This window comes from Sinohyriopsis cumingii, chromosome 17 (genome assembly GCF_028554795.1).
Source record: "Sinohyriopsis cumingii isolate HCF-2022 chromosome 17, ASM2855479v2, whole genome shotgun sequence".
Taxonomy (NCBI): domain Eukaryota; kingdom Metazoa; phylum Mollusca; class Bivalvia; order Unionida; family Unionidae; genus Sinohyriopsis; species Sinohyriopsis cumingii.
In genome coordinates this window covers 109,306,453-109,329,105 of record NC_142977.1, presented here as the reverse complement: position 1 = coordinate 109,329,105, position 22,653 = coordinate 109,306,453, and the positions used below count along the sequence as shown (strand labels likewise).

The window sequence follows — 22,653 nt, the reverse complement described above, 5'->3', positions numbered from 1 at the left end:
ACAAAGATACCTATCTAAAACTGATCTAACCCCAAAATACATATATGAAAATGCACCAACCCCAAAGATACCTATCTGTAACTGATCCAACCCCAAAGATACCTATCTGAAACTGCTCCAACCCCAAATATACCTATCTGAAACTGCTCCAACCTCAAATATACCTATCTGAAACTGCTCCAACCCCAAAGATACCTATCTGAAACTGCTCCAACCCCAAAGATACCTATCTGAAACTGTTCCAACCCCAAAGATACCTATCTGAAACTGCTCCAACCCCAAAGATACCTATCTGAAACTGCTCCAGCCACAAAGATACCTATCTAAAATTGATCTAACCCCAAAATACATGTATGAAAATGCACCAACCCCAAAGATACCTATCTGTAACTGATCCAACCCCAAAGATACCTATCTGAAACTGCTCCAACCCCAAAATACCTATCTGAAACTGCTCCAACCCCAAAGATACCTATGTAAAAACTGATCTAACCCCAAAATACTGATCTGAAACTGATCCAACCCCAAATTGTGTATGTGAGGATGGTCCAACCTCATAAATAACTATGTGAGGCTGGTCTGATTCCAAAAATACATATGTGAGGCTGGTCCACACCCTAAAAATATCTTGTTAGGATGCTCCAACCCCAAACTTACCTATGTGAGGCTAGTCCTACCTCTTAAATACCTATGTGAGGCTGGTCCAACCCAAATATACCTATGTGAGGCTGGTTCAACCCAAATATACCTATGTAGTTTATTTTCTCATTCAACATAAGTTTCTTTGATATATGTGACTTATTGTTTCATACAGATCTTTATCCCATGGTTACCTTTGATCAAAATATTTGAATCGCAACAAATCTACCAATTAAATACAGTAAATGTTCTAAAACTATACTTTAGTCACTAAATTCTCATTTAGTTTATTGCCATGATGGATATTATATTATCTACATGTATGCCACTGTTAATACAGATGATTTTGTATATAGCTTTAAATCTCTGTCTATAATGAAGATTGTTTTCTTGTGAAATTATTTTTGATGCAGTTGAGCAACTTAATACTCTATACCTAATTATGCAAGAATAAGCCACATTCAAGTAGTACATGCATCATTCTATTTATTTACCTGCTTTCATGTTCTGAAATTCGATTGTGTCTGCATAAGGACATTGCATTGATACTTATTTCATCCCTGTGTATTATGATTTTACAAGAGAATCACTGTGTAATATAATTTTATAAGAAAATCCCTGTGTAATACAATTGTATAAGAGAATCACTGTGTAATATAATTTTAAAAGAGAATCGCTGTGTAATATAGTTTTATAAGAGAATCGCTGTGTAATATAATTTTATAAGAGGATCACTGTGTAATATAATTTTATAAGAGGATCACTGTGTAATATAATTTTATAAGAAAATCCCTGTGTAATACAATTGTATAAGAGAATCACTGTGTATTTTAATTTTATAAGAGAATCACTGTGTAATATAATTTTATAAGAGAATCACTGTGTAATATAATTTTATAAGAGAATCACTGTGTAATATAATTTTATAAGAGGATCACTGTGTAATATAATTTTATAAGAGGATCACTGTGTAATATAATTTTATAAGAGGATCACTGTGTAATATAATTTTATAAGAGGATCACTGTGTAATATAATTTTATAAGAAAATCCCTGTGTAATACAATTGTATAAGAGAATCACTGTGTATTTTAATTTTATAAGAGAATCACTGTGTAATATAATTTTATAAGAGAATCACTGTGTAATATAATTTTATAAGAGAATCACTGTGTAATATAATTTTATAAGAGAATCACTGTGTCTTGCAGGGAGCATGATAAAGATCCAGAGACATTTTTCAAAGTGATGTTTCAGCTGCGTGATGAAGGGTTGGATTTCCGTCTCTCAGTCATTGGAGAGCAGTATTCAGAAGTTCCAGGTCAGTATCTACATGTACTGTAATTTAACAGTATATCCATGTACTGTTATTTAACAGTATATCCATGTACTGTAATTTAACAGTATCTACATGTACTGTAATTTAACAGTATCTACATGTGCTGTAATTTAACAGTATATCCATGTACTGTAATTTAACATTATCTACATGTGCTGTAATTTAACAGTATCTACATGTACTGTAATTTAACAGTATCCACACATACTGTAATTTAACAGTATCTACATGTACTGTAATTTAACAGTATCTACATGTACTGTAATTTAACAGTATCTACATGTACTGTAATTTAACAGTATCCACACGTACTGTAATTTAACAGTATCTACATGTGCTGTAATTTAACAGTATCAACATGTACTGTAATTTAACAGTATCTACATGTACTGTAATTTAACAGTATCTACATGTACTGTAATTTAACAGTATCTACATGTGCTGTAATTTAACAGTATATCCATGTACTGTAATTTAACAGTATATCCATGTACTGTAATTTAACAGTATCTACATGTACTGTAATTTAACAGTATCTACATGTACTGTAATTTAACAGTATCTACATGTACTGTAATTTAACAGTATATCCATGTACTGTAATTTAACAGTTGTTGTTGTTGTTGTAAGGTTTAATGCCATTTTTCAGCACACGATAGGCTATACATGGCAGCCAGTATTATGGTGGAGGAAGAACCCGGGAAAACCCCGGAAAGAACCACCAATCCACGAGAAGCTACTGGCAAGCTTTCTCACATATCCACATTAGCTGAATCCGAGACTCGAACCCATGCAGACAGAGGTGAGATGGCAGTGATCTGTAACGAAGAGCACTTTAGACCACTCGGCCACTTGGGGCCCCTAATTTAACAGTATGTCCATGTATCTTAAACAGCAGTTCAGTTTACACATGACAAATAATATGCCTTTCTTCAAGTGAGTATTTTCAAATACCTTTCTCTACGTTGTTTTCAGGGCTGTTGCATTCGTCAGGTATTTTAGATTTACTTGAGCAACGTATATGTTTTCAGTTTAAATGCTGTGGAAGGGAGATAATTCTGTTATTTACTAAGTTGTCCATATATACCCTTAATTATATCTTGATGTAAAGATTGATGGGAGGATGATTTCATGGAAAGATACATATAAGGTATTTGAAAGATATTGTCAGTATTTTTGGTATATAAAAAAATTATGTTGACATTAAATCTTTGAGCAAGTCTCTGATAAAAAAAAAGTTAAGCATTTTCTTGTGGTTATTACTTATTCACTTTCGTAAGTTAACAGACAGGCTACTGGACTTATTATGTTAACAGACAGACTTCTCAACTTTAGTTGATTAAGTTATCAGACAGGCTTTTGTACTTTTCCAGATAAGTTTCTACATTTTATCTAATTAAGTTGCCAGACCAGCTTCTGTACTTCAGATAACTAAATTATCAGACTTTACTTGTAGATAATTAAGTTATCAGACAGTCTTCTATACTTCAGATAATTAAGTTATCAGACAGTCTTCTGTACTTCAGATAATTAAGTTATCAGTCTTCTGTACTTCAGATAATTAAGTTATCAGACAGACTTCTGTACTTCAGATAATTAAGTTATCAGACAGACTTTACTTGTAGATAATTAAGTTATCAGACAGTCTTCTGTACTTCAGATAATTAAGTTATCAGACAGTCTTCTGTACTTCTGATAATTAAGTTATCAGACTTTACTTGTAGATAATTAAGTTATCAGTCTTCTGTACTTCAAATAATTAAGTTATCAGACAGTCTTCTGTACTTCAGATAATTAAGTTATCAGACAGACTTTCCTTGTAGATAATTAAGTTATCAGACAGTCTTCTGTACTTCAAATAATTAAGTTACCAGACAGTCTTCTGTACTTCAGATAATTAAGTTATCAGACAGTCTTCTGTACTTCAGATAATTAAGTTATCAGACAGCATTCTGTATTTCTTTTAATTAACACACAGACTTCTGTATTTTATCTAATTAAGCTAACAGACAGTCTTCTGTTCTTCCGATAATTAAGTTATCAGACAGACTTTACTTGTAGATAATTAGGTTATCAGACAGACCTTACTTGTAGATAATTAAATTATCAGTCTTCTGTACTTCAGATAATTAAGTTATCAGACAGTCTTCGGTACTTCAGATAATTAAGTTATCAGACTGTCTTTTATACTTCAGATAATTAAGTTATCAGACTTTACTTGTAGATGATTAAGTTATCAGACAGTCTTCGGTACTTTAGATAATTAAGTTGTCAGACAGTCTTCTGTACTTCAGATAATTAAGTTATCAGACAGTCTTCTGTACTTCAGATAATTAAGTTACCAGACAGACTTCTGTACTTTCGATAATTAAGTTATCAGACAGACTTTACTTATAGGTAATTAAGTTATCACACAGTCTTCTGTATTTTATATAATTAAGTTATCAGACAGACTTTACTTGTAGATAATTAAGTTATCAAACAGACTTCTGTACTTCAGATAATTAAGTTATCAGACAGACTTTACTTGTAGATAATTAAGTTATGAGACAGTCTTCTGTACTTCAGTTAATTATATTATCAGATGGACTTCTGTACTTCAGATAATTAAGTTATCAGACAGACTTTACTTGTAGATAATTAAGTTATCAAACAGACTTCTGTACTTCAGATAACTAAATTATCAGACAGACTTCTGTATTTCAGATAATTAAGTTATCAGACAGACTTTACTTGTAGATAATTAAGTTATCAAAGTCTTCTGTACTTCTGCTAATTAAGTTATCAGACAGACTTCTGTATTTTATCTAATTAAGTTACCCAACTGACTTCTGTACTTCCGATAAGTAAGTTTTCAGACAGACTTTACTTGTAGATAATTAAGTTATCAGACAGTCTTCTGTACTTCAGATAATTAAGTTATCAGACAGACTTCTATACTTTAGATAATTAAGTTATTGTACAGACTTCTGTACTTCAGATAATTAAGTTATCAGACAGACTTCTGTACTTTCGATAATTAAGTTATCAGACAGACTTTACTTGTAGGTAATTAAGTTATCAGACAGTCTTCTGTACTTCAGATAAATAAATTATCAGTCAGACTTCTGTATTTTATATAATTAAGTTATCAGACAGACTTTACTTGTAAATACTTAAGTTATCAGACAGACTTCTGTACTTGAGATAATTAAGTTATCAGACAGTCTTCTGTACTTCCGATAATTAAGTTATCAGACAGACTTTACTTGTAGATAATTAAGTTATCAGACAGACTTCATTATTTTATCTAATTACGTTACCAGGTCGACTTCTGTACATTGGATAATTAAGTTTATTCACTAGATGCATGATTATCTTTGATCATTTTTACATATATTGACCATCTTTTACCTTGATAGTATGTAGAACTACTTATTTTTCATTCTTATCGTACTTGACAGACCTATTGACTTAGACCACACCCAAATAAGTGTACGATAATTAAATTTTTATGTTTTGCCTGCAGCTATATTTGAAGAGGCCCAACAGAAGCTGTCAGCTCAAATTAGAACATGGGGATACCAGGAAAAAAAATCCGACTATTACAGAGTGCTACAGCAGGCTGACTGTGTTGTGTCAACAGCTCTGCATGAGTTTTTTGGTGTGGCTATGTAAGACTATAGACATTTTTTTATTGTTTTTTAAAAACGTTTATTAGGGAAACTCAGAAAGCCTAAAATATTAATGTTCATGAACAGGTTTTTTTTTACTGCATTGATTATGATGCAAAGGAATGACATAAGAGATTTGTTAATTGTTGACTGTGCCATTTATATGGACATATCTTTGAAAGGAGACTTCAGTATATTTTTGCAGCTTTTTATTAAGCTATTTTGGACATGTTTTTTATAACAAAATCTGTTTTGCATCAGTTCATTGATGACTGCTCTGGTCTAGTGGTTAGAGCATCCACTTCAAATATGGAAGGTCATGGGTTTGAACCCAGGCCAAATCATAACATTTACTTATAAAAATTGTACTAGCAGCTGCCTCACCAGGCACTCAGCATTAAGAGGTTAGTGTTAAGACTGGTCGGCCTGGTGTCAGGAGAATGTGACTGGGTGGGACATGATGCTACATGCCTGTGGCATGACGCTCCAGTGCTAAACATCACTATAAACTGCCACTCTGCAGACAGCATAGCGATATGACATAAAAATTGTTAAATCTACATTGAAAATCCAAATCACACACACATGCAGTCTTAATGGTACTGCTGTAAATAATACTTATACTGGCAAAGGGCCACATAGGAGATGGAGTATATCAGAAAACCCAGAAGAAACAAATCCCAACAAATATCAAGAGGAATATACTTGTTTAGTACCATTGCTTCAGCTGGTAGTTCTAAATTCAGCTTCCCCCTACTGACCCCCAAACAATCGAAGATTGGAACTTGATACCACAAATATTAATCACATCTGCAGAATATTCAGGAAACAAAGTTGATAAATTTTCAAAATTTGTACAGACAAGTTCTTTTTTGTAAATATAAATGCTGCATGGTGCAAAAATGTCACTACAATATAGCAGCAAGCTAATTAAAATCACGGTGAAGATAATTCCCCCCCCCCCATGTTATGCTCTACTTTTATTTATAGTGACCCCACTATAACACGGTAGTTGGGAATCATAGAACCCGACCGTGTTATAAGCAACCAGGTCAGTCAGCTGAAGAAAATGATGCATGTACCAAAAAAAAATTGCGGGAGGGAGGTAGGTGATAAATGTAGGCAGTAAAATACGTTGCTTCATTGGCACAGTTACCATATTAAATCGATACATATTAAATGGGAAATACACCTGTAGTGAAAACAGAGAAGGCAGATGTGATATTTTACTTTGTTTAGAGAACCATGGAAGGGTGCATATACGTGAATACTGTTTATGTATACATGTCTAATATATAGTATGAATAGAGTATCAACACCATGTACTCACCAGCGAATCTCATCACATACATTGAATCTACAATACAAATAATTCTATCAAAAAAACGTACACACACAGATTTAAGACATTCAATAATTTTGTCACAGGCCATATAGGTCTGAATTCAGTGGATAAACAGCACAATCACGTAACGAATGATGAAGCACATTTACTTTTCAGTATGTTCCAAGTCGGTAAAAATTAGTTTGCGTTTTAGGCTGCCATTGGTAGCGTTTGTAAGCACAAACTTTTTCCCTGCAAAAAGGAAACTTTCATGGCACAGTAAACATGTTCCAGTCATATTAGAAAATGAGAAAATCCTTCAGATTCCATTGCATTTAAGTTTGGTATTGACTTCTTTGACAAACGTTTCCCTGCAAAAAGGAAACTTTCATGGCACAGTAAACATGTTCCAGTCATATTAGAAAATGAGAAAATCCTTCAGATTCCATTGCATTTAAGTTTGGTATTGAATTCTTTGAAGAAAAGTTCTTTGTTTTTATTGAAGATTGTAGTCGGCTTTCTTTGATGAAAGGTGCATGCCTTATTGAAGTCACTGCTAAATGCCAGCTTTGGAGAACCAAACAAATGCAATTTTCTTATTGTGGCAGTAACATCAAATAATAGTATTGCATGATGGAGTTTGATTTTTTTCCATTTGCTTAGTACATTTTCATAACAGTCAGTGCTTCAAAGGTAATGTTTTATTTGAAATATCAGCAAACTGTTTTATTTGTGTTGGTGGCTTCTTTCATGGGGCCTCTGTATTTCTCCACTCAAAATCAATGGTTTTATATATAAATTTAAACAGCCAGCAATGTCACCAATAAAAAAATTGCCAGTTGGTATATTTTGCCACCAATAAGGAAAATAAAATCGGTTTGCAACAGTGGTGAAGATCCATGAATGTACTTTTTACACTTTATTTTACTTACTTTTAAGAAGATAAAACTATTTTTCATGTATGAGTACAAATATAATTTCAGGAGCCACGCCACGGTTGTCTTGTATTATTCATGTGCAATCTCTTCCCCAAAATGATAATAAACCTTTTACCTTTTTCTTTGTGTGAGAAGAAAATAATGTCTTTTTAAAACAAATGTGTGTGAGAAAAATACATATATAATAACAGTTCAGGAGCCATGCCGCGACCATGTTATATCCGAATTCGTGTTATAATTGAGCGTGCTATAGCGGGGTCACACTCCATACCAATGGTTTTATATACAAGTTTAAACAGCCAACAATATCGCCAATGATAAACATTGCCAGATGGTATATTTTGCCACCAACAAGGAATATATATATATATATATATAAGAGATCTGTGTTTCATTATTGTGTAAGTTTTTTAAAGGCTGACTAAATTGATTGATTTATTGATTGATGTCTTACCACCTTGGATATTTCCTTTGAGTCTAGATATAGTTTGAAGTATGGTAAACACAGGAATAATTTTATGAGACAAAAATAGTAACCATTAGTTTCCTGGCCAGAAGACTTTGACATTGCTCACCAATAAGAGACACTGAGATCATGTTGCATCATTATTCTTTGATCTTGTCAAGTGATGACAAAATGGTGATAATAAATATAGTAATAGAACTGGGTCAATGGATTATTGTGTCAATCATCTCACACTGTCCTAAGGCCACATTTACTGTCTTTTGGGGTCTTGAACAAGTGCCACTGCAGGATGCCAATAACAGTTCTCAAAATTCCAAGCAGACACTAGATAGATATATGCATACAGATGGAAAGACAGACAGGTAGATTTATTAATTTTACAATATTGATAGCAGGAAGTCTAAAGTCCAGGCAGTACAGATGCTATTCACTTCACTGTTTAGAGGGATTAAATGAATACAATATCTGCATAAGCCATGTGTGTGTGTGTGTGTGTGTGTGTGTGTGTGTGTGTGTGTGTGTGTGTTTACATATTTATGGATGTATAACTAATGCCATTATTTGCGGTTATAGAATCCAAATAACTTTTAATTCCATCTTATTTTTAAAAAATTAGAAAATCAGAAGTACAGCTGTTATCCACAGTAATTGCTGTAGCAGTATTTCTATATTACATACAGTAATTGCTGTAGCAGTATTTCTATATTACTTATAGTAATTGCTGTTACAGTAGCAGTATTTCTATACTACATAAAGTAATTGCTGTAGCAGTATTTCTATATTACATACAGTAATTGCTGTAGCAGTATTTCTATATTACATACAGTAATTGCTGTAGCAGTATTTCTATATTACATACAGTAATTGCTGTAGCAGTATTTCTATATTACATACAGTAATTGCTGTTGCAGTATTTCTATATTACATACAGTAATTGTTGTAGCAGTATTTCTTGATTACATATGGCAATTGCTGTAACAGTATTTCTATATTACATGCAGTAATTGCTGTAGCAGTATTTCTATATTACATACAGTAATTGCTGTAGCAGTATTTCTATATTACTTATAGTAATTGCTGTTACAGTAGCAGTATTTCTATACTACATAAAGTAATTGCTGTAGCAGTATTTCTATATTACATACAGTAATTGCTGTAGCAGTATTTCTATATTACATACAGTAATTGCTGTAGCAGTATTTCTATATTACATACAGTAATTGCTGTAGCAGTATTTCTATATTACATACAGTAATTGCTGTTGCAGTATTTCTATATTACATACAGTAATTGTTGTAGCAGTATTTCTTGATTACATATGGCAATTGCTGTAACAGTATTTCTATATTACATGCAGTAATTGCTGTAGCAGTATTTCTATATTACATACAGTAATTGCTGTTGCAGTATTTCTATATTACATACAGTAATTGCTGTTGCAGTATTTCTATATTACATACAGTAATTGTTGTAGCAGTATTTCTTGATTACATATGGCAATTGCTGTAGCAGTATTTCCATATTACATACAGTAATTGCTGTTGCAGTATTTCTATATTACATACAGTAATTGTTGTAGCAGTATTTCTATATTACATACAGTAATTGTTGTAGCAGTATTTCTTTATTACATATGGCAATTGCTGTAACAGTATTTCTATATTACATGCAGTAATTGCTGTAGTAGTATTTTTGTATATATTACATACAGTATTTGCTGTAGTGGTATTTATTAGGTACAGTAATTGCTGTAGTAGCATTTGTATATTACATACAGTAATTGTTGCAGTGGTATTTCTGTGTTATGTACAGTAATTGCTGTAGCATTATTTCTGTATTACATACAGTAATTACTGTAGTAGTATTTCTATATCTTACATACAATAGTTGCTGTCTTAGTATTTCTATTTTACTTAACGGTAATTGCTGTAGTAGGATTTCTATATTACATGTTCAATATACATCAGATGGTTTCAGTACTCATTTTAAAAAACGATGGAGGGAAGGCTTCTCATGTTTTTCTGGAGATTCTTTAGGCCAGTAAAACATCACTTCTTTTGAGGGACTCATGTTTTAAACTAATATCGCTACTATTTAGTAAGATTGACAACTTACTGTGAGGTTTTTTTCTAGGCTTGAGGCTGTTTATTTCAAATGCTACCCTTTGTGTCCAAACAGACTTGTGTATCCAGAGATATTTCCAGGTGAGTTATTTTTACTCTTGATATTATCACCATGTCTATGATTGAGTTCTGAATTATCATGATGTCTAGGACTGAGTTCTACATTATCACCATGTCTAAGACTTAGTTATATATTATCACAATGTCTAGGATTGAGTTCTATATTATCATGATGTCTAGATTGAGTTCTATATTATCATGATGTCTAGGATTGAATTCTATATTATCATGATGTCTAGGATTGAATTCTATATTATCATGATGTCTAGGATTGAATTCTATATTATCATGATGTCTAGGATTGAGTTCTATATTATCATGATGTCTAGATTGAGTTCTATATTATCATGATGTCTAGGATTGAGTTCTATATTATCATTATGTCTAGGATTGAGTTCTATATTATCATGATGTCTAGGATTGAGTTCTATATTATCATGATGTCTAGGATTGAGTTCTGTATTATGATGATGTCTAGGATTTAGTTCTATATTATCGTGATGTCGAGGATTGAGTTCTATATTATCACCATGTCTAGGATTGAGTTCTATATTATCATGATGTCTAGGATTGAGTTCTATATTATCATGATGTCTAGGATTGAGTTCTCTATTATCATGATGTCTAGGATTGAGTTCTATATTATCATTATGTCTAGGATTGAGTTCTATATTATCATGATGTCTAGGATTGAGTTCTATATTATCATGATGTCTAAGACTGAGTTTTATATTATCATGATGTCTAGGATTGAGTTCTATATTATCATGATGTCTGTGATTGAGTTCTTTATTATCATGATGTTAATGATTGAGTTCTATATTATCATGATGTCTGTGATTGAGTTCTATATTATCATGATGTCCAGGATCAAAATCTCAGGCCATTGCAGCAGTTTTTCGATTGATTTAAACAAATGTTTTGGATCATATGTACTTAGATTTGTTGTAATGAAACCATTTTGGCATGCTTTAGCAATTTGTCTTGTATGTGTGTAGGCATATGTAAATGACTTGATTAGATTTTCATACTGTTATAGAAATTTTCACATGTTTTGGTTTTGTTTTGAATTTTTGGGACTTGGACATTTTTTGTTTGCTTTTTGAACCAAGATTTCAGTCAGCTGTCCCCTCTTTTGTAATATTTCTGCTTGCATGCCAAATTTGACTGAACTGTTTTGATGTTATAAGAGGACGACCATAAACCATACCTTAAGAAATCAGGTCTGTGACAATCCCCAGGGCAATCCAGGTCTGTGTCACACCCCAAAGCAATAAAGCTCTGTCACATCCCAAAGCAAATTAGGTATGTGTCACACCATACATCAAATCAGGTCTGTGTCACACTCCAAATCAGATCATGTATGTATTATACTCCAAATCAGATAGGTTGTATCATACCCCAGTGCAAATGAGGTCTGTGTCACACCACAAAACAAATACAGTCTGTGTCACACACTAGAGTAAATCAGGTCTTTGTTACCCCAAAGCAAATCAGGTGTGTGTCACACGCAAAAGCAAATCGGGTTTGAGTCACACCCCAAAGCAAATTCCATTGTATTCACACCTTGATCAATTTTATTTTCCCTTCTGTCAAGTACCATTGTCACAAAAACATTATCATGGTTGAGGGAAGTGGTAGGGTGGTGGCATGTTTTTGGTCACAAAACCAAATCACACGTTTATCAGAGCCATAACTGACACATTAAACACATTTGCTCAGAATCTCTGTAATTAATACATTATTCATGATCGCTCAACATTTAAATCTAACAGTTGATACATGAGCAACATTACTCAACATTAGAATGTAACATGGTTGATACATTATGTACCATTGCTCAACATTGGAATCTGACATTATTGATACATTCAGTATCATTGCTCAACATTAGAATCTAGCATAATTAATACATTCTGAAACCAATGATCAACATTAGAATGTATTATAATTGATACATTAAATAACATTGCTCAACTCTAGAATCAGCTGCAGTTGATACATTCGGTACCATTGCTTGACAGTAGAGCCTGACAGATTATTGATATATTCAGTACCAGTGCTCCACATTAGAATCTAACAATTGGTACATTAAGCACCATTGCTCAACATTTGAATTCAATATAATTGATACCTTAAGTGTGTGTGTGATTTGATTTTTAATGTAGCTTTAACAGTTTGAGTCATATTGCTACAATGTCTTCAGTGTGGCAGTTTGTAGTGATGTCTAGTACTGGGGCATCATGCCGTAGACATGTAGCATCATGTCCCACCCAGTCAAACACTAACCTCTTAATGCTGAGTGCCTAGCAAGGCAGCTGCTAGCACCATTTTTTTATAAGTCTTTGTTATGACTCAGCTAGGGTTTGAACGCATGACTTGAGACATTAAGTACCTTTGCTCAACATCAGAATCTGACATGATTGATACAATAAGCATCAGTGTTCAACATTAGAATGTGATGTAATTGATACAATAAGCACCAGTGTTCAACATTAGAATGTGATGTAATTGATACAGTAAGCACCAGTGTTCAACATTAGAAGCTGACATGATTGATACAATAAGCATCAGTGTTCAACATTAGAATGCGATGTAATTGATACAATAAGCATCAGTGTTCAACATTAGAAGCTGACATGATTGATACAATAAGCATCAGTGTTCAACATTAGAAGCTGACATGATTGATACAATAAGCATCAGTGTTCAACATTAGAATGCGATGTAATTGATACAATAAGCATCAGTGTACGGCATTACAAGCTGACATAATTGATACATTAATCAAAATTGTTAAACATTAGAACCTGAAAAATTTCAGTTGACTACATTGATTTGTTTTTGCCAAAGTCATTTTGATTGGGGTCAAGGTTAAACCTTTGTATAGAATCAGGTCATCCAAAATAAATCATTCTTTTAAAGATTTACAATCGGGTCATAAATTAATAGGCTGTTAATTAAGAAGTATTTTTATGATGTCTTTCTTCATATGACGCAAGATATTAATTTCCAAGAGAGTTATAGACATGTAGTGTATGCCATTAGGGAATACTTAGGTATTGTTCACATTTTGCTTTGTTTGTAATGGGGTATTCGTAATGGGGTATTCGTAGGGGTATTCATAATGGGGTATTTGTAATGGGGTATTCGTAGGGGTATTCGTAATGGGGTATTAGGATTAGCAGCATTTGAATGTCCTTTACTACTGAATACTAGAATTTTTATTTTATATACTCAGGCACATCAAGGGATGCATTCCAATGTCAAGACAAAAAATGTTCTTTATGAATTTTTATTGCTTGTCTGACAAGTGTTACAAATTGTGTGATGAATGATAATTACCTTTACATTTACCAAGTGAATATATTGGTCCCATATTATAATGTACCTCATTATAACTTAAATTCTAATGTAACACAGGTATGGTCACGGATCTCACTATATAAAACCTCAGTATAACACTATTCCATGTAATACATGTATGGTTATGAAACTGACTATAAAGTACCTCATTATAACATGATATAACACTGGTACGGTAATGACTCTCACTATAAATACCTAATTAGAACTATGTCCCATGTAACACAGGTATAGTCATAAATCTCATTCTAAAGCACCCCATTATAACACTGTCCCATATAACACATATTTAAGGATCTCACTTTAAAAAAACAAATTATAACATAGTCCCTGATGTAACATTTGTATCATCATACATATCGCCATAAACACCTCCTTATAAAATAGTCTCTTATGTAACATACACATGACAATTGATTTCACTGTTAAGTACCTCATCATAACACACTGCACAATATAAAACATCCGGACATGGATATCTCTATCACATAGTTTTAACATTGTTAAAGTCATGTATTTCACTATACAGTACCTAAGTATAACACTGTGGATTTCACTATAAACTACATCATCATAACACAATCCCAGATATATGTGTATAGTCATGAATCTTACATTTAAGTACCTCGTTATACCATGGTTCCTGACATAACACCAGCATGGTCATGAATCTCACTGTAAAGCAACTCAGTACAACACTGTCCCTGATATAACACAGCTATGGTCATGGATTTCACCATAAAGTACCTAAGTATAACACAGTCTTTGATATAGTATGTATGGTCATTGATCTCACTAAAGTTCTTCATTATAAGCCAGTCCCTGATATTAAATGGCTGTAATAATGGATCTTTCTGTAAAGCACCTCATAATAACACTGTCCCTGAAATAACATAGTTATGTTCATAAATCCCATTATATTGGATGAATTATATTTATCTGCGCAGTACAAGGCATTGTTCTCTATATACCAGTTCTCTCCCCTGAACAGAGTTTTATTCAAGAACCAGTGTTTCAACATGAGTGATCAATTTCAGCTAGTTGTTAAGAAGTAGAAAGGGCTGAAAGGACATATGCTTTATTAATCATTTTTGCAAGCATATCAAACATAGCTATCTTATGAATCATTTAAGCACTTTGTAGTACAGCATTCCCTCACTCTAAGGTCATTCATTATAACACAGTTCCTGTTATAACATGGTTATCTATAACACAGTTCCTGTTATAACATGTTTAACTATAACACAGTTTCTGTTATAACATGGTTAATTATAACAGTTCCTGTTATAACATGGTTCATTATAACACAGTTCTTGTTATAACATGGTTAATTATTACACATATCCTGTTTTAAGGCAAGTATGGTCATGGATACACTGTCCTGGCAGTAAAATTTTATGTAAAATATATTCATTATGAAGTAGTCTCATTTTAAGCTGCTACACTGTATGCTACACTGTATGGCTGCCATGGACAGCATACTAATGATGGAGTACTGGATTTAACTTTATATTTGAGAAAAATTCAAAAATAATTTTGGAAGTGACTTTAAAAAGAGTCTGTTCAACACAAGTGATTGGTTAATAGAGTTGACTTTTGAAGCAGAGTTACGATTATCATGATATTACATGTATTTGTGTATTTGATGCATGCAATGAAAAGTGTGATAAATATTCTGCATGTATTTGAATATTTCTCAAGACTTCCATTTTTTCTGGGAAAAATTCTGACACACCTCATTTTTGACTTCTAGAATCATACCTGTACAATACACCAAATCAGCTATATAAACGCTTGAGAGAATTTTGTAGAAAACCACACCTTGCAAGGAGTCACAACATTCAGGTAAGTGCCAATAGGTTACCTTTGAGTTTGTCACACTTCTTTCTTTGTTGTTGTTGTTTTGCAGCCATCATAATTATATGATTAAGATTTTTAGAAAGAAGTCCAAATTTTTTATTACATTGTCAATGTACAATATTCTGATCCTCCAATTTTCCAGACACTTTATTTTCGAAATTTGAAATAATTTTCAATAGTACATAACTTTCATGGACACAAGGTGTATTATCTTACAGCTGATTGAAGCTGGAACTTAAAGAAAAGGCTGTTAAAACAGGTGATTGAATAGGCAACAATTATACCAGGAAACTGTTTTAATTACCCCTATTATGGCTTGGATTACCTGCAGGTCAAGTAACTCAGCAAGAGTAAAAACTACAGAAATGCTCCACAACTCCTGAATATACAGTGTGATGATATACCTGGCATCTTGATGTAGACAGTACACAGTCTCAGTAAAGTGGATCTACTTCTGTTATATAATGTGTTTAAATACGATTGCAGGTTATTATCTTTGCTTTCCATTTTCCAGTAAGCTAAACTGGGTTGACATTTATTGGTGATAAGTGGTAGACGTCTCCAATACATGAGTTCCACAAGTACTTTAGCCCCAGTTTAGCAAACACAAAGAAAATGAAACACCTGAAATTCACCATTAGTTTTTGGTGGCAAAGGCAAACATGAAAACATTATATTGAAACAATGAGATAATACAACCTAGTTTACCAGGGCCACTTTAGACCAAGCAGTGATATAATATGACCATGTTTACCTGTGCCACTTAAACCACGCAACGATATAATATGATCTAGTTTATCTGGGCCACTTTAAACCAAGCATATATATAATACAACCTAGTTTACCTAGGCAACTTTAATATAATATGACTAGTTTAGCTGGGCCACTCTAGACCAAGCAAAGATATAATATGACCTAGTTTACCTGGGCCACTTTGGACCAAGCAAAGATATAATACAGCATAGTTTACCTGGGCCACTTTATTATAATATGACCTAGTTTACCTGGGACACATTGTTTGTTGCTTAAGACTGGTTGACCTGTTTGATCGTGGAACTGCCTAAAACTGGTTGGATTGTATTTGGAAGTGGATATGTTTAAGACTGGTTGCACTGTTTTTGATTGTGAGACTGCTTTAGACTGGCTGGACTGTATTTGTATGTGGGACTGCTTTAGACTGGTTGGACTGTATTTGTATTTGGGACTGCTTTAGACTGGTTGGACTGTATTTGTATGTGAGACTGCTTAAGACTGGTTGGACTGTATTTGTATGTAGGACTGCTTAAAACTGGTTGGACTGTATTTGTATGTGAGACTGCTTAAGACTGGTTGGACTGTATTTGATTGTGGGACTACATAAGACTGGTTGGACTGTATTTGTATGTGGGACTGCTTAAGACTGGTTGGACTGTATTTGTATGTGAGACTGCTTAAGATTGGTTGGACTGTACTTGACTGTGGGACTGTTTAAGGCTAGTTTGATGTGTTTGATTGTGATGAGTTAGACTATTTGATTGTGAGGCTGCTTAAAACTTGTTGGACTGTATTTAGTTGTGGGACTGTTTCAGACTAGTTTGATTGTGGGACTGCTTCAGACAAGTTGTACTGTGTTTTATTCAGGGAATGCTTAAGACAAGTTGGACTGTATTTGATTGTGGGACCACTTAAGACTGGTTGGACTGTATTTGATTGTGGGACTACTTAAGACTGGTTGGACTGTATTTGATTGTGGGACTACTTAAGACTGGTTGGACTGTATGTGTGACTACTAAAGACTGGTTGGACTGTATTTGATTGTGGGACTACTTAAGACTGGTTGGACTGTATTTGATTGTGGGACTACTTAAGACTGGTTGGACTGTATTTGATTGTGGGACTACTTAAGACTGGTTGAACTGTGTTTGATTGTGGGACTACTTAAGACTGGTGGGACTGTATGTGGGACTACTTAAGACTGGTTGGACTGTGTTTGATTGTGGGACTACTTAAGACAAGTTGGACTGTATGTGGGACTACTTAAGACTGGTGGGACTGTATGTGGGACTACTTAAGACTGGTTGGGCTGTATTTGATTTTGGGACTACTTAAGACAAGTTTGACTGTGTTTGATTGTGGGACTACTTAAGACTGGTTGGACTGTATGTGGAACTACTTAAGACTGGTTGGACTGTATGTGGGACTACTTAAGACTGGTTGGACTGTATGTGGGACTACTTAAGACTGGTTGCAATGTAAGACTCCTTATGATCAACATTTAACCTGTTGGTTCTAAATTAATACTGTTCCAATCAACTTCCAATATGGCTGTCTTGCTGGCCATTTTTGATAATCTGATATTATTGGTATCACAAATGCTCCTGAGTTCATGGCCAAATTAATATGATGTTTCCACCAAACACCTTCTGAAAACTATTGATCTTGAATTCAGTATGACTGTCAGAGCAGCTAATTTAAAACATTCTTGATTTTACTCAAAACTATCAGAGATAGTTTCAACATTCAACAGTTAAAATGGACTTATCTTGAATTCCTGGAAACAACATTTTGGCAAGAAGAGTGTCAGTCCCTGCAGGGGCCTCTTGCTTAATGTCTCTCTTGGAAAGCTTAGGTGAGACATACTGGTTGGTATCTCAATTCCAGTGGAATTTTGGATGGATGGAGGTATCAACATTAAGTTTTTTTATTGCATCCTTTTTTTCGCAGCTGTTCCATGTAAAGTCATAGAACATGTTGATTGCATTTGTTTTGAGGGGTTTAATTTATAATGGGCAAAAGTAGGTCACGGTGATTACATTAAATTTTAGTATTCAACTTCAAACTTCATTTCTCTTATCCTGTTTGAATGTCTTAACTTGAAACATGGTGGGTGCATTCATCTCGATGGGTACTAGTTAACATGAGAAAAATCAGGTCATTGTGACCTAATTTTCATGCTCCAGTGGTGAAAGTTCTGACATTCATCTACTGATCTTGAACTCTATTGCTTGTACAATCATAAATCTTTTAAAGGGCATTCATTTAAGAGAATTCATGCTCACTAAACGTTAGTTATAGTGACCTACTTTTTGTTGTGGTGGTTTATAAAATGATGCCATAGTGGAGCAGATGAGATGATTGGTTTGGTAACGTTAATGCAGTCAGCATTGTGATTTATGAGTAACTGTTCTGAATAAATATACTTTAATTTAACCTCTGTCCACATTTTTTAGGTGTATCTGATATCCATTCATTTTTTAGGTGTATCTGATATCCATTCATTTTTTAGGTGTATCTGATATCCATTCATTTTTTAGGTGTATCTGATATCCATTCATTTTTTAGGTGTATCTGATATCCATTCATTTTTTCAGGTTGATGTTGAGAAGTACATGTGGAAAACAGTGCGGTCAGAGTTTGAAAATCTTTTATGTAAATAAATACACAGTTATTATTGGTCTTTTCTTTTACAGGTAATTTTTTGCTTCCGTTGAAATTGTAAATCGTAATTCAGGTATTAATATATGGATTACACTTTTTACGCCCAAATTATGCTTTTTGTTACTTATAATAGCATTAATTATGCTTATACCTGTGGGGTGGGGTTGGCATGTATGAATATGGATCCAACTGCATGGAGCATTGACCAAAATCTAATATCAGAAAATGCACCTGTATATCAAGATCTATGCTGTTTATTTGGACTACAGTTCCTAGTGAATAACACAGACACAGAGCAGCCAGCACATTTGGCTATGCCCCATCTGGGTCTGCGCTGTTCATGTGAACTATAGTTTTAAGTGAACAACATAAACCTAGAACAGCCTGCTATGCCACATCAGGATCGACACTTCATTTTTTACAACAATTTCAGATGAACAAAATAAACATTATTCTATCTATACATGTGCATTATCTGTACATTATTGGATCTATACATGTGCATTATCTGTACATTATCTGTACATTATTGTATTTGTACAATACATACATGTGACAAAACCAGGAGATTAAACCAGTAGATAGGAATTTTGCATAGTACACTGCAAAAATTCTTGTTCTGTAGTTATAAAATCAAGCAGTTGGGGGCCCCGAGTGGCCAATGTGGGTATGAGAGAAAGCTTGCCAGTGGCTTCTCATGGGTCAGTGGTTCTTTCCGGGCTTTTCCCGTCTTCTTCCTCCACCACTAATACTTGCCGCCATGTATAGCATATCTTGTGCTGAATAATGGCGTTAAGCGCTACAACAACAACAACCAAGCATTTTTTTAATATATCCTTTGCATGACTTATGACATACCTGACATCACACAACGTGTCATGCTAAAAGCATATTTTTACTCTCAAACCCTTCCATACCTTCGTGTTTCGAAAAACACAATCTTTTAGTAAAGTTGGAGAAAAAAAAAACACCACCTCAGTATATGGCCGTAACATGTAGAATGCATTAACGGTAAACTGTCCTGCACTGAGCTCGTGCAAAACTCTCCTAGGGGCAGACTGGATTAGACACAAACATATACATGATGCTTACTTATTAAGCATTTAAAAAATCTTTTTTAAGACCTGACGATCTTTTACAGTGTAAAAGAAACTTCTTCTTCTTCTTGTTCTAGGGTTTAACGCCATTTTTCAGCACACGATAGGCTGGCTATACATGGCGGCCAATATCAATGGTGGAGGAAGAACCCGGGGGAAAAAACCGGGAAGAACCACCGACCCACGAGAAGCTAATGGCAAGCTTTCAAAAGAAACTTGTATATACCATTCTGAAGAGAACATTATTTTAATATCTGGATATCGTGGATATCTGAAATCGAATTAATCAGTCATCCAGTCGACAGATCATAAAATATTATACAATTTCTCGCAAACAACGAATCACTCGTTTGGTTTGATTGATATAAGACAGCTATGTGCTCTCTATTTTGTGTCCATCATTCTTTCTATTCTGTCTTGAATGCATGTCTATGCGTTACCTTCTTTCAGATCTGGAAAGGGCGTCGACTACCGTATAGTAAAAAATATAGAATTACACCTTAAAGACTGAATAAATAACCTTTCATTTAATATGTCTCCAAATCATGACCTTAAAATGAACTCCGAACAGTCAACTTTACCGTATATATACGTTTAATAACCCACGTTGGAAGTCGCCCTATTGCTGTAAATATAAACTATGTCATTTACCCAAAACAGCTTTCGCGCCGATCTGTTGTTTTCAGGCAGGTAGAGGAACAACAAGGTGTAAGCTACAGCGAATCTTGAGGGGGCAGGGGACAGTTTTTATGCACAAATTTAATGCCGCATTCAGCGGCCTTGTATTTTAAAACAAAATCATTAAAAAATACACAAGTGAAGTCAAAAAGGTCCATATTTTTGGATAGCTATAATAGAGCAAAGCATAAGATACTATCCACTTGAAATCAATGGCAGTTCATAGCAAAACAAGTTTATGCAACCCAAACCCAAAATTTATACCTTCATTTTTCACGTCTGAAGGTCATTTTTGACACCATGTGACGCTCACAGTGCAAACACAAGCCCTTGTCCTAGGTGATAATTCTGCAAAACATTGTGTACTAAACAGGTTGGTGCAACTGAAAATAGATGTCATCCAAGCCGTGTTTGAGTTAATCTACTTGCCCTACTTGCCACGTGTTTACTGCCCGGGGGGGGGGGGGGCGGGGAAGAAGGTACCTTTTCTTCCTAGCCGACTATTGGTGCTTTACTTTGTACATGCTGCATAGTAACTATGAGAGGTGTACACGCCTCACATCAGTTTCAAGAAACACACAAGCCTGAAACGCCTACTTCACAAATATGTCTGTATCTTTGGTCAGTAAACAATAATAGCTGAAAAAGTAACACCATAGCCTTAAGTTAAGAAATTTGACAGGGGCCAATTTACGTAATTATCCCTTGCCACCTGAGCTAAATTCTGTTCTTTATTTCCACATCTGTGGTATGGAAATGGTTGTGAACAGGGACGTCATGGGGGGAGGAGGAGGCGGGGGGGGGGGGCATTTGCCATGCCCTGAATTTGCATGTGCTGTAAAATTGCTGTAGCCAATGTACGAAAAATAACAAGCCCGTCAAGTTTTTCCCCCTCCAAAAAAAAATTTAAATGACGTCCCTATTACTATCTCTCTAATCTGTTAATCAGCCTGAGCCAGCGCGTTGATATTTGCATGAATCAAGTTTTGCTCCTCCCAATCAAGATTTGCCCTCCCCATCCCCCCCCCAAACAAAAGTTGAAATGAGGTCCCAGGTTGTGAAGCCGCGTTATTATGGTGCTTTTTTATTTCCACATATCTGTTATGGAAATGGTTATGAAGCCATGTTGTTATGGTTTTTTTATAGTAATGACAAGAATATTACTTTTATTTCATTATCTAAAATAATATTTAAAAGAAATGATAACTTATGTATATACAAGTATATTTATTTCGTGGGGAGAACAAAAGTACTAATATATAATTGCTACAAATTTGGAAATTTTACGCTAGAAAGGGGACATTTTATATAGCTGGGAGTGAGCTAGAATGAATGACAAATGTGTTGTTTCACTAGATGCAACAACAATATATAAAAAAGTACTATCGAATCACTGCTACATTAACTTTGAAAAGATAAAAATATATGGTGCTATGTTTCAGTTAATTTTTTGTACGACTGGAAAACTTTCAGGACATTTGAGTTTGTTACCGTTTTCAATTATACGATATTGGTGTGAACTGCAAATGGTTATCACCTATACACTGCATCACTGTCTTATAATGATCAGATCACAGTGACATCACGTATACCCTGCAAATCGATACAAAATACGGCATCGTTGTCTTACAGCAATCAAATTACAGTGACGTCACATGTACCCTGCAAATCGATACAAAATACGGCATCGTTG

The 22,653-nt window shown here is 34.1% G+C and overlaps 1 protein-coding gene across 1 annotated transcript in view; it reads left to right on the top strand.

The window, feature by feature from the left end:
- Window positions 1-19,648, top strand: part of LOC149779653 (tRNA-queuosine alpha-mannosyltransferase-like) — a 42,871-nt gene extending 23,223 nt beyond the window's left edge. The window contains exons 4-8 of the mRNA XM_089940464.1: window positions 1,851-1,960; window positions 5,487-5,631; window positions 10,493-10,563; window positions 15,662-15,753; window positions 19,119-19,648. Of these exons, the coding sequence (XP_089796590.1) occupies window positions 1,851-1,960; window positions 5,487-5,631; window positions 10,493-10,563; window positions 15,662-15,753; window positions 19,119-19,184 (484 nt within the window). The 3' untranslated portion in view covers window positions 19,185-19,648. The remainder of the gene's footprint in view (window positions 1-1,850; window positions 1,961-5,486; window positions 5,632-10,492; window positions 10,564-15,661; window positions 15,754-19,118) is intronic.
- The last annotated feature ends 3,005 nt before the right edge of the window (window positions 19,649-22,653 follow it).